Below are 12,442 nucleotides of genomic sequence, written 5' to 3' on the forward strand. Positions count from 1 at the left end.
CCCCCCCCTTCTCCTTCGTCACTCCTCTCATCCTCCCCCCCACACTGCTGCAAACCACCAAGACTATGGGCTCATTAATACAGTGTTAAAACAAACATGACAGCCTTCTCCCCCTGAGAAAGAATAGATTTATTAACAAGAGGTAATCAGGAAAGAATACACTTTTATACAAAACTGGAAATACTACTCAAGCTGTTGAAATAGACTGAAAGATAGTTCTCATACCACTGGGTATTGCTCACTGCAAACATCTGATGTGCCTGTTAGAAGGGTAAAGATCCATGTGCAAGGGCGGGGTTTAAATACAGTACACATACCGTTCTAGATATAGATTTCGATTTGAACACGTGAAAGTGGTACATGCCTGCCACTTAAGCTTTAGGTGTTTTTCTATACAAAGCCTGTAAAAAATACCTATAAATATTCCAAGAATCAGCACGATATTACTACTGTATAGTTCCCGCTACCACGCTGTGAATAGACAGGATACAGAATGTGTTACACTTATAAGTTGCTTTCAACGTTTGTTTTTAAAGTATCGTACACGGCAAAAAGTTATTACAGAGTTGAACGATCATAAGGATAACACATTTCGAGGGATATGTTTTTAAACACATTGCACGTTAGGAAATGCATCGGACTGCCTGTACACGGTACTGTACACAGCAAATAGTTTCTGCTTCATTGGCAAATCGTAGAACAAAATAGTTTACATACTTTTGTGGTATATAATCCATTTCATGGTTTAAGGCAAACCCATAATGCACTGGCCAAAGAGGATTAACCATAAAAACTATGCTCTTAGTGTCTGAGTGTAGAAGCTGGGAATTTTTAACTTCCTGAAGTGGCTCAATATTGGTTACATCTGCTACATACACTGCCCGGTGCTTATACTGTATATACATCATGTTGCCCACCAGGGGAGTAAGGTGATAATAAGCGTAAAAACCCATTTCTCCGAACTGAAAACATGAATCCCAGCTCGGTCAGAAATCAGCAGGTAAATCTCTTATCAGTTTGCCTCCATCCTTGTCAGTAACGTGGCTACATAAAACATCAGAGCACATGATTCAACTTTAGCCACGACAGCAGTCCCACTTTTCACCTCCTGTATTTCTAAAGTTAAAAAAATTGGTCTAAATGTTAAAATCTTAAAGGTATACTACGCAGGATTTAAAAAAAAAAAATTATGACCCAGTAGAAGTTAGAGGTGTAACGATACATTGATTTAAATCGATATATCGATCCAGTAGCATCGATGCAAAATGAAAACATCGATTTAAATCACCGCCATCGTTAAGATACGCCTTTATTTTGAAATCCCCATGGCACGTCTCCGTCCATGCTTAACTCCTGTGCTAGCTAGTGTCCAAGAAAAAGACATTATTCAGATATATTTAGACATTATTTACTCTCCTTTCGGAAATAAGTCAGCAGTGTGGAAATATTTTGGATTTCGGAGAAATCGGAGTTGATATAAATGTAACTGACTGTGTTAAATGGGCTCATGATATTGTCTCCTATCGATCGCAGGCCCCTGTATCGAATCTAATTAAAATCGCATCGTGGCAGACTTTGTGATATTGGAAAATATCGTATCGTTTCACCAAAGAATTGATTTAATGTCGTATCGTGATGAAACTTGCGATTCACACCCCTACTAGAAGTGTGTGGTGGTGTCTGTATCTGCAGAGTACACTCACTTTGAGTTGCAAATCCTGCATACTTTACCTTTAAATTTTACATTTTCATGAAGTCAAACTCAATTTTTGATACTATTACTGAATACATTTTCTGCAACAACTGCTAACTGTATGGACATTCAGAAATGTGTAGTCTTCGGTGATTCAGTGTCCGCCATTAAGGATTACAGCTTTAAATTCATGCAGCTAGTTGATTAGCAGATATTTGTATTCGCTCTTAAGACGCTACACTTGAGGAGAAACAGGCTGAAGAAACAGCCGACGTGCTAATCAGGCAGGATGTTTGTATGGGGGACTGTTTGAAGACGCTGCGGTTATGGCCAGTTCTCACTGTGACTTTGACTTCTGAGCAGAAAAGTGGGAGTTGATCATCATGTGTCCAATGTGACCACCGTCGCTCATGGACGAGTCTTCCTCATACTGCACGTGCCCATTAGGATATGACTAAACCTCGTGTCTGTATACTCTCTCATCTGTTCATTCTGTGGTTGAAAATAACTTTATCGTAAAATGTTGTTTAAGACGATAGATAACATATAAATACTCTGTAACTATATAAATTAAACCTCTCTGGGCTTCTACTCAGTCTCTAATAACAATTATACACAACAAGTCCATTGGGGAGCACAAACTAGAAGGGCACAGCCTACTGTGTCTAATACAAATAATAGTATATGTACATTATGATATATTGTTCCTGTACACTCCATGTGAGGGTCGAGAGAGAGAGATCCTCTTCATGATGACATTTTGGGCTCGATTCTCAGGGAGGCTTCATACAGGCTCTCCTCATCCAGCGCCGAACTGCTGTCCAGCAAGTACTTTGCAACCTAAAGCGATGATGAACACAGACAGAGCAGTTTCTTAAAGGCGTCTTTTTCATTTTCAGACTCAACATTTAGAAAAGGAGTCTACTGACAGCATGTAAACCAGTTATATCAGTTCTGCTGACCTCTGGAAATTAGCCTTTATTCACTCCTTCTTGTTTAAAAACAGCATATTTTTGTTTTTGTGACTTTTGCTAAATGTGGTTTAAAATTAGTGTCTCAAAATGATGTAAAAATCTGGAACAAATAATAGAAATGTAAACTTCATATTGTGAATAAACTACTAATGTAATGAGAATAACATCCACTGAGAAAACATTGTATCGTTCTTCCTCTACAATCATGGTCTAGTTATCAAAGAAACACATTATTCAGGTTAATAGATAAAAAAAGTTTGATATTTTTTATGATTTAAACTTGAAGAAATTCACATTTGGCCAATATTGAGTAACGGTAAGGAAAATACCTTTTGCTAAACAACACGTATAATTAGAAAAACTAAAATGATACTGCAAAACTAGTCAAATAATACCTCAAAACAACAACTTAAAGTCTGTTCAAGTATAAAACACACAGTAAATGATAAACCTGAAGTAATCTCACCTTTGGTTGATAATCAATCTTGTAAGCCGTTTGCTGAAACTGACGTATCTCTCTGATAATGTGAGATATCTGCGGACAAAGTCAATAAAATCATATAAAATTGGTTTGTCCACAATACTTGATGCAGACGCAATACTTGATTTTTTCATCTGACTAAAATAACAAACTACATTAAAGTTGCAAAATGTAAGAATTTTGGTTGAAAACAAAAAAAAAAAAGTGATGTGAAGAACTAACAGTTTTGAAGTTATGACAGATATAAACTGAAGTGAGCATGCTAAACAGTTAGCCCCAGCCCGGCCCAGCCCAATGCAACCTGATGCATCAAGCGTATTGTTTTGTGTATGAATTCGACAGCTGGCCAATTCTCACATCTCGCACCTTTAAGCGTTTTGAGACCAGAAACAACATATGTGCATGTTGTTAAATGTATATCAGCGCTCTGGTGTTCGTTACCATTCTCATCTTGGAGAAGTTGACCAGGTTGTCCTCGGTGTAGTTGGGCGTCCCCTCCTCGATGAAGGCCAGGTCAGTCAGGTACATTCCCAGGTAGGGAACACAGGGAGGGTCACAGCTGACAAAAGGCAGGACAGATATAGAGACACATCACACAAACATAAAGGAAAATATATACAACTCCTCCATCACAACGTGTGAGAACAGGAAAGTGACGAGCTTGAGATACTGACTTCTTCAGAGCTTCTCTCAGGTTTTTGAACCGTCCCTCTGATGACACCAGCTTCTGTAACTTGTCGATCACAGTCTTGGTCTGGAAAAATGGATCAAACCATTATTGCCAGCAACCATAAATTTGATTGAGACAACTGAACTTCAGTGATTCCTTGAAATAAAAACCTGAAAATCTTCTATAAACATGTCAGAAGAGACTGATACCTGCTTGGAGACTTTGAGCCAGGTCTTCTTGAGGCGGAAGATGGAGCTGCGGTTGAGAGAGGACGTGATCTCCAGCATGGCGTTGTAGTTGTGGAGGCAGCGGCAGATGTCGGCCACCGCCACCCACTTCTCGATCACCGCTACCCGCATGTTGACATCGTCCCAGTGCAGGATCTCTGTGGCGATTCTGTTGCTGATCTGACAGAAGAGAGAGAGAAAAATAATATAATTATCCATCTATCTATCTATCTATCTATCTATCTATCTATCTATAATACACATCTATCTCTTTACATACATCGTTGAAGTGCTTGGTCGTCTTCATGATGTACGGAGTCCTCTCGTTCTTGTCATTCTTCATCCAGCCTTGACCGAAGAACTCCCTGTAGAAATAAACATGTTTTTCAAACGATCAATGAGAACAAACACACCAACATTCGGTGCCTGCCTGCGTTTGTGTGTTTGCACGCACGCGTGTACATGTGTGTACTCACTCGTACGGGATGACCTTGAAGACCAGGTGGTCCAGCAGTGTGAGCTGCTCGGCTATCTCCAGGGCAGAGTGGCTCTCGAATGGCTCGGTCTTACAGTCCTCCATGGCCTGACACACACATGCAAACACACACACACACACAATGAAAAGCGTTTTAACAACTGAAGTGCAAATCATTTCTACAGCACACCAAATAATTTGAAGTAAGAGTTTTTCTTTTAATGCTGAAATAGGCTTTTGTAGTCTGTCTCTCACCGTCTGTGTGATCTCTTCCAGGGTGACCTGGTTGTCTCCAGGGTCCTCCTGAGTGAGAGTCCTACATGCAGAAAGAGAAAAGTGCTGTTATTCGACAGTTTTGTCCACAATTACCATGACCTTAATAGATACAGAAGAGTGCCAAACCTGACCTAGTACACTGGGTATTCATTTTTCTGTTTTGCTCATTTTAGGTTAAGGACACATTTGACGTCATCTCCACAGGCTGATAATCTGTATCAGCATGCTGCAAGCTGCTAGGTTGTTAGATCACCCTCAGCAAATCTCCAGTTCATGTATTTTAATGGACAATAAAGTTATCTATGCTGCTCAAAAAAAAGGGTGAAGAGTGTCTTCTTTCTGTAGCTGCCACCAGAGAAAACTGGTGGAGGCTGGCAGAACAGAGGTCGATGTACTGTATCTCCAGTTGTTCAGTTGTCAGTACCACGACTACAATTGTTGGCATCATAAATACAGTTGTAGAAACCTTTTTTTGCACAGGGTGCTGGCAAACAGATTCGTCATATGACTGTATGTGCGATCAAGCATCATTAACGGAAAACCCGACCTGATAATATTCGCAGCTGCCTTTCTTTCCTGTGTCAGGAGCTCTGGGTCATGCATCACCTCCTCCAGGAAGCCAATTACCCGCATCTTCAGCTCTGTGTTTAGCTCAAAGTCCTGAGGAACAAAAGGAGAAGTCGTTTCAAAAGTTCGTTTTTTTCTTCTGAAAGGACATAGAAAGATGTAAAGAAACAGCAAACGGCAGGAAAAGGTGAAGTGTACCTGCGAGTGTTTGGAGACCCAGTGACGCAGCACATTCAGGACTCTGTTGGTGGCAGCTCTTCTGATGACGAACTCTTTGTCTCCATTCCTCTGGTCTGTGGGGAAACCTGGAGGCAGGTTTAACAAAGTTACACTCAAACTGATCACAGAGCACCCAGATATGTGATACTATTATCTTGACCTGCAGACTCACGTCGTCTTTTATGTTTCGTATTTAAGATATGAATCTACATTTAGTGTTTCTGAGGTCCTCACTAGAATCATATATGTATTCCCCTTATTTGTTCTTTAATATTTCTTTAAGTATAAACTTGGCATTCAAGAAATTTAAGTCAGGAAATGTTTTTCTCAAGACATGTGGTTTACAGTTAACTTTAAATTATGGCTTGCAATATTCAGAGCAGCGGTCACCTACAATTAAATCAATGAAAGATGTTTCAAAAATGAAAGTTATTATCATATATCGATATATATATATAAAAGGTTGCTTAAATGATGGCATTAAATGGACAGAGAGCTTCTCATTTATAATTTGTTTGGACGCCCCCTGGTGGTCATGCAGTACTCCACTGTTTTAGCTTTGGACCAGTGCTGACTTCACTTGATTTATGTCACAATCTTTTCCCAGAAGTGTGTCTTGATAATCCAAATAGCAGTTTACTGTTTTTACAAAATCATCAACAATCAATTTCAATTCAATCATAGTAGATTTTAGCCACTGTTTCTGATGGTCCTTCAAAAAGCCTCTCTGTTGGTCAACAGCCATCCCCTCATGCGACTGACCTGTGCTGGCGAGCGACATACGACGGTACTTCTCCTTGGTCGGAGTGCCTTCATTGGCACCAGCGGTGGCGATGGCGAAGGCTGAGGCGGCAGAAAGGGCACTGCGGTTATTGTCCAGCTCCCGGCAAGATGACACCACCATGCCATTGTTGAAGGAGAACAGGGAAAACTCTGCAGGGAGGGAAACGAAACAGAGAGATTTAAAGATTAAAATCCATAATCACTCTTTATTGAATCACTGAATCGAGAACACGTCTTATTTTCTGACATACACAAATATTACAACCCTCTCGGCATACAGGATTAGGCTGAAAGGGAAATCAGCTCAGTGATTAAATACATGGTTAGACTATCTGTGTATAATCAAAGTTGTTGACCAGTGGAGGGCAACAGAGAGCTAAAACCGAGCGAGCACAGTGTGTCCTGCAGCTCGTGCAGTGACGGTGTACACTCCACTGTCTCTGCCTCCCTCCCTTCCTCCCTGCCTTCCTCCGTTCAGCCGGGGGCGGTATAGAAGAACATGCACATCGTTGCTAAGGTACAAGGTTTCCTTCCACCTACTCACACAAGGCACTGGCTTCCCTTGTATCCAGCACCGTGGGAAGAGAGCACACTGGGGATGAATTGTGCCTGACTACCTACGGGGTGGATGCTCCCTCTCTGTGCAGTACGGGGAGGGCCGGGAGCCTGTGGGTGGTTTTTATCAAGACCTTATTTGGCTACAGTTACGCTTGTCATTTTCTGAAAAAAAAAAAAAAAAAGTTTCCTATACTGTGTACTGTAGCAGGGTTTAATTAGCTCTGTGATGTACTCTTCTCATCTCAACATGTTTGCACTTCTCACATGCACAATCTGATGCTGCTGTAAAAATGGATCTGATGGTTAAAATCACACTAACGTCTAAAACACCGATACTATTGATTCAAACCGAAAACTTGAGTTGTCCCTGATGCGTTCCTACCTCTATTCTGAGACAGCTGCCAGTGGCCCCTGCTTTCTACACATTAAGTAATGATGAATGAAATGTTTATGTGCCTCATGAAAACAATACTTTGACAAATTGTGAAATACGCTCCCTTTTATTTCTCTTTTTGTCGAAGAGGAGAAAATATGAATACCACTCTCATGCCTGTACTGCAAATATTTACCTGCAGCCAGGAGCCGGTAGGCTTAGCTAAGCACAAAGACTGGAAACGGGGAAAACAGTCCGACTGAAATGTGAAAAAAATCTGCCTACCAGCACCTCTGCAAGTTGAAGACTGAACAATGCTGTGTGGTTTGTGACAAACCTTTTCCTGGCGGTGCACAATACCTTCCTTGAGTCATTGCTGGTGGCACCCAGCCAAGAAATAGTCCAGCACATGACCCCCATAAAACCAGCATTTCTCGTTATAATACTTAATGTGATCTAATTTTTCATTTATGAGCTTTAGACATGCTAGTACGTGGATTTTGTTACCTTTAGAGAGAGCCAGGCTAGTCCTGGCCCTGGGTCGTACAAGGGCCAAAACGGCTCCTCTTAAAGTGATCTGCTGGGGGGCCCTTTGGAGATCACTTTGTCCTGGGCACGGGCAAGATTATCGGTCGCCCTGCTCATGAATAAGAGTATTTCGCAAAATGTCTAATAACTGTTTTAAGCCTGATTGTTCTTCACTGCTGACTCAGTCAGGAAATAACCTGCTGACCGGTGATCTGAAGTCCAACCGGTCTTTCGCTCGACAATTTATCTTTTAAAATCAGCTTGAATTTCAGTTTAACTGCTCATTTCATATTCCCTGGTTTTCTGACAAGTGAAGTCATGAAATCTGCCAGTTGGAATGATTCATTCAAGTGCTCACAGAGGGTGTAACACAAGAAAAGCAGGCCTGTTAAATGTGCTTCATGTTACCAATAGCTTTTGTTAGTGACATGATCTATTATTATTGATTTTATTTTGTCATATTCGCCTTCGCCAAGACGCCCCGCTGGCAAGTACTGTATGTCACTCGCACCGAGCGCTAAGCTTCTGCAGTTTGCCAACTCTTACATTCTCGCCAATTACTTAACAATCCTGCCAACTCATTTGTTTTTATAACTGGTGGATTGGGATTCAAAAGTAGCTCACAAGATGCTCTAAAAGGGTCCCAGATATAAAACAGCTTAAACAGGACAACACTGGGTCCAAACACAATGACGGAGAGACAAATTCAGACCCTACCAGAGTTTTTCGACTTGACGTTCTTGGGTGTCGAGGGTGACTTGGGAGGAGACATTTCTGCTTCTGTTTCGTCACTCTGACTTGGCTCCTCGTCGCCTTCCTCTCTCACCGACAGATCTGGATTAAAAAAACAAAAAGTGTTTTGCAGTTAAGACAAAAATACAGCAAAGAAGAAGAAGTGTTGGGTTGAGTGAGCTTGGAAAACGGGCGGAGAGGGCAACAAAAGGTTTATGTGTTCGTAGCTGAAAATCTTGGTCGGTTGAATTTTATAACATTATTAAACAAATTAATAGGATTTTAAAGGATAACTTCACCCAAAAAAGAAAATTCAATCATTATCTTGTCGCCCCCATGCGAATGGAAAGTCAGGAAAAGTTTCGTAATCTACAAAACATTTCCGGAGCTTCACAGCAAAACAGCGTTGAAGCAACCGAAGTAGATGAGCACTTTCACCTGACTTTTCATCGGCATGAGGGTGAGTAGATAATCACATGTCCACTTGGTTGTATTGTTGACCCAGACAGTGATTCTGACCTTGCTTGTTGGAGGCAGACTCCTCTGTCTTGCCTTCAGATTTGGCCTCTCCGTCGTCGGAGAGTTTGCTGGCCATGGTGCTGGACACATAGAGCTTGTTGATGTCGAGGGTGGTCTTACTGAAGGGTGACATAGTGGAGTGCATGCTTGCATAGCCATTGGGAGAGCAGCTGAGTGCGGCCAGGTCCAGGGCTTTGCCCCCTGTGATGATGGGGATGTTGAGCGAAAGCTTGCGACGGCGGTTGGGCGAGGACGTCTTGGTGATGGAGAGAGGAGGAGGGGAGGAGAACTTGCGGCTGGCACGCGGCGACGTGGGTGGCTCGCCGTAGAGGAGTTTGTTGTTCTGGCTGCTGGCGAAGAAGAGCTCCAAAGAACTGCGGGAAAGGAGAGGATGAAAGAGAGGAGACGACAGAGGGACGGGTGAGAAAGACAGAAGCGCATCTTTCACTACTAACACTTTCTGGGGGATTTTGGGTAATTATTCCCTGTGACCTGAATAGGAGAGAGTGCAGAGGGGAGAAATGGAGACAATGGGTGTTCATGGTGCACTTGGTGTCTGTACACAGAAGCAGAGAGGGAACACATTAACCACAGGGCTCTTCGGGAGCTCCTGCCTCTTTTATTTAAGCTACATTGTTTAAGACAGCATCCTCCTTGCACTGAGAGCCACCCCCTCTGAAGGCCTATAAATAGCATGTCAAGTGACAGTGTGGGAGGCACGGGTGCTGCCAACAGCAACCAGCCCAGGGGAGGCCCATAGAGACACGGGGAGAGAGAAACAGAGAGAAAAGGGGAGCCAGATAGAAACGGAGAGGGAAAGTGGGAGAAAGAGACAGAGGTGCAGTGCAGAAAAAAAGGAAAGAAAAAAAAAAGCAGGGGCATAAACAGCAAGACTGAGAGGGAGGGGGCGAGAGAGGAGCAACATAGTGGATATGGATTCCACCACAGCGAAGGCTGCTGGCTGGGAGTGGGCGAATGGGAAGCCTCCAGCCCTCTGTGGTGTTATAGCTGCAGCCATGTTGTGTCTCCTCGCCTAAATTTGCAAAACAGTAGAAGAAAAAGGAGATGAGGGGAGCAAAGATGGGAATGAGGGAAGGAAGTTTAGGGGAAAGGAGAGGTAGACGAGGGGCGAGTCAAAAAGAAAAATGAAAAAGACAACGCAAAGCAAAAAAGGAAAAGTGGAGAGTCAAGAGAGGACACAAGTAAAGCAGGAAGGAGGAATGACAAGAGGAGGTAATTTAGCAGGAGAGGAGAGGAGAGGAGAGGAGAGGAGGAGAGGAGAGGAGAGGAGAGGAGAGGAGAGGAGGGTCTGGGTGCAAAACACCACCATCAATATTTAATACCGTAGAGTCGCTGCAGATGATGGGAGAAAGGGAGAGAAAGAGGGAGGGAGAGAGGGAGGGAGAAGATGAGGAGAGAGGGAGAGGGTGGGGTCCTGCAGCAGAGTGAAGGGTTGCCATGGTGACAGCGCAGCGGAGAGAAGAACGGTCAGACTTGTGGAAAGAAAAATAAAAGTGAGAGAACGGAAAAGGGTAAAGAGAGGAAGGAGAGAGAGGAGGAGGGGTTAGGGAGAGGTGGGCGGACGCAGGACCCAATTAACTGTGATGGCGGACAGAAGACAGAGGGGTGGACGTGTCGGTGTGACCTCTCGCTGCCTCTCCTCCGGTCCCTTCTCACCTGGACGAGGCCATGATAGCATGATGGGCTGCCTACAGACAGTCCACGTGAGAGCAAAGACGAATCCAGACACCGGGGAAGTCCCACCTTTTCACTGCACCATTACAGCGCTGTTGCTGCATCCTCAGGAGAAAATGTGTGAAAATGATCAAACTTTGTTCCTTTTCCGAGTCGTCACAAACATACAGAGATCTGCCTCACAGAGATGAATGCAATAAACTGCTTTAGCTCTGCTGTTTGAAGTCGTACACTTTAACTTTAACAGAAAATATGAAGGGACATATGAAATTATAAAGTAAAAACACCTCATGAGAACTCTAAAGTAACTTAATCACAGTTTTCCTCTGATGCCATGCATTTCATGTCTATTCTCATTAGTGTCCTTGTTGCTTGAAAGGTGCAATACAAATAAACTCTCCATCTATGGCTTCACAGTATCCAATACTTATGCAGTTGTTGACTGATGCACCCAGAGTTTGATCACATTTCATTTATCCTCTACGCTCAGATAGTTTCCCGATGTTGGTTTACCGTAACAAGACTATGAGGATGTTCAGACCTGGTATTACCATCCGTCCTGACTGATCTGATCATAAGCTGAAAGCTCGAAGTCTGTTACTTCTCATCACATCTTTTTTACGCAAAGAGAGAAGGAACTTAATGTGTAGCATTAGCCGAATTTACCAGAAGGCCCAAATGCGTAGGAATTTGTCATGGACAACATTTCACAATGTTTATTAAGTTTCTCCGAACTCAAAAACTCACAAAAAGGAGTGATTTTTTAATGGAGCCTGGAGACTTTCTCTACAGGCGACAAAGGGTCAAATCTGTTGAAACAGCGTGATAAAACAGGTGTCAGTAGGATTCATCATCTGGGGACCATGCACGCAAGAGAAAAGATATTTTATTCTGGATGAAGGTGGTGGAGCGACTTACTGAAGCACTAGCATGGAAAAACAAGTCACATATCAAAGTACTTTCATAAGCTTTCATACCTGACAAATGCTGCTAACTGGCATTCAGACAAATATGACCCATTTTGAACTACAGCTGCAGACGTTCCCAGAATCCACAGGTGTGAAATCAAAATAGCGCATGCCGGAAGTATGAGGAGAAGAAATTGCATCTCGGTGCAGTAAATTACCAAACAAATAAAACAATGTGCACACAGGAGTCAGCAGAACAAGACATAAAACTGACATCTTCAACCGCTCTCTGTTAACCTCAACCTCAACCTGGTTAGTACGGACAATTTCGTACCAGCGAGCTCTTAAAATCCCTCATTAAACCTCTGGGAATCAGCTCGGGTCATCACTCACCGTGCAGGGATGGCGCTGATGGGCTTCTTGTAGATGGTGATGAGCTTGTCCAGAACTACGTCTGCGCTGGTGAAGACGCGGTAAGAGTGGAGGAAGGTGTTCAGGAAGTCGATGGAGAGGAAGCGCAAGTCGGTCAGCCTCTCCAGCAAGCGCTCCACGCTGGCGTAGCGGATCTGCAGCACCTTGCAGGAGTTCATCATCTTGCTGAAGCGGATGTCGACGTCGTCGCAGTACAAGCTGGTGTCCGACCTGCGTTGGAGTTCAAGCGAGGTTAGGAATGTTAGTCGCAGCCTTCCAGTTTCTATACTGCTGTGGTCATGTGTGGGGTAGTGAGCAGAGCTTTAAGGCTGAATACCAGAATACAAATGTGA

At 43.1% G+C, this 12,442-nt stretch overlaps 1 protein-coding gene across 1 annotated transcript in view; it reads right to left on the reverse strand.

Annotated features, from left to right (window-relative positions):
• Positions 1 to 114: 114 nt before the first annotated feature.
• The window catches only part of LOC311257965 (ras-specific guanine nucleotide-releasing factor 1-like), a 29,301-nt gene continuing 16,973 nt past the window's right edge, over positions 115 to 12,442 (reverse strand). Inside the window, exons 14-27 of the mRNA XM_084353961.1 lie at positions 12,072 to 12,320; positions 9,076 to 9,449; positions 8,542 to 8,658; positions 6,345 to 6,515; positions 5,562 to 5,668; positions 5,344 to 5,456; positions 4,776 to 4,836; positions 4,522 to 4,628; positions 4,326 to 4,410; positions 4,028 to 4,225; positions 3,823 to 3,902; positions 3,590 to 3,707; positions 3,134 to 3,202; positions 115 to 2,533 (exon numbers count right to left, since the gene is read on the reverse strand). Of these exons, the coding sequence (XP_084210087.1) occupies positions 2,441 to 2,533; positions 3,134 to 3,202; positions 3,590 to 3,707; positions 3,823 to 3,902; positions 4,028 to 4,225; positions 4,326 to 4,410; positions 4,522 to 4,628; positions 4,776 to 4,836; positions 5,344 to 5,456; positions 5,562 to 5,668; positions 6,345 to 6,515; positions 8,542 to 8,658; positions 9,076 to 9,449; positions 12,072 to 12,320 (1,942 nt within the window). The 3' untranslated portion in view covers positions 115 to 2,440. The remainder of the gene's footprint in view (positions 2,534 to 3,133; positions 3,203 to 3,589; positions 3,708 to 3,822; positions 3,903 to 4,027; positions 4,226 to 4,325; positions 4,411 to 4,521; positions 4,629 to 4,775; positions 4,837 to 5,343; positions 5,457 to 5,561; positions 5,669 to 6,344; positions 6,516 to 8,541; positions 8,659 to 9,075; positions 9,450 to 12,071; positions 12,321 to 12,442) is intronic.

The sequence above is a fragment of the Pagrus pagrus genome, assembly GCF_965226575.1.
Source record: "Pagrus pagrus genome assembly, chromosome: 1".
In the NCBI taxonomy this organism is placed as follows: Eukaryota; Metazoa; Chordata; class Actinopteri; order Spariformes; family Sparidae; genus Pagrus; species Pagrus pagrus.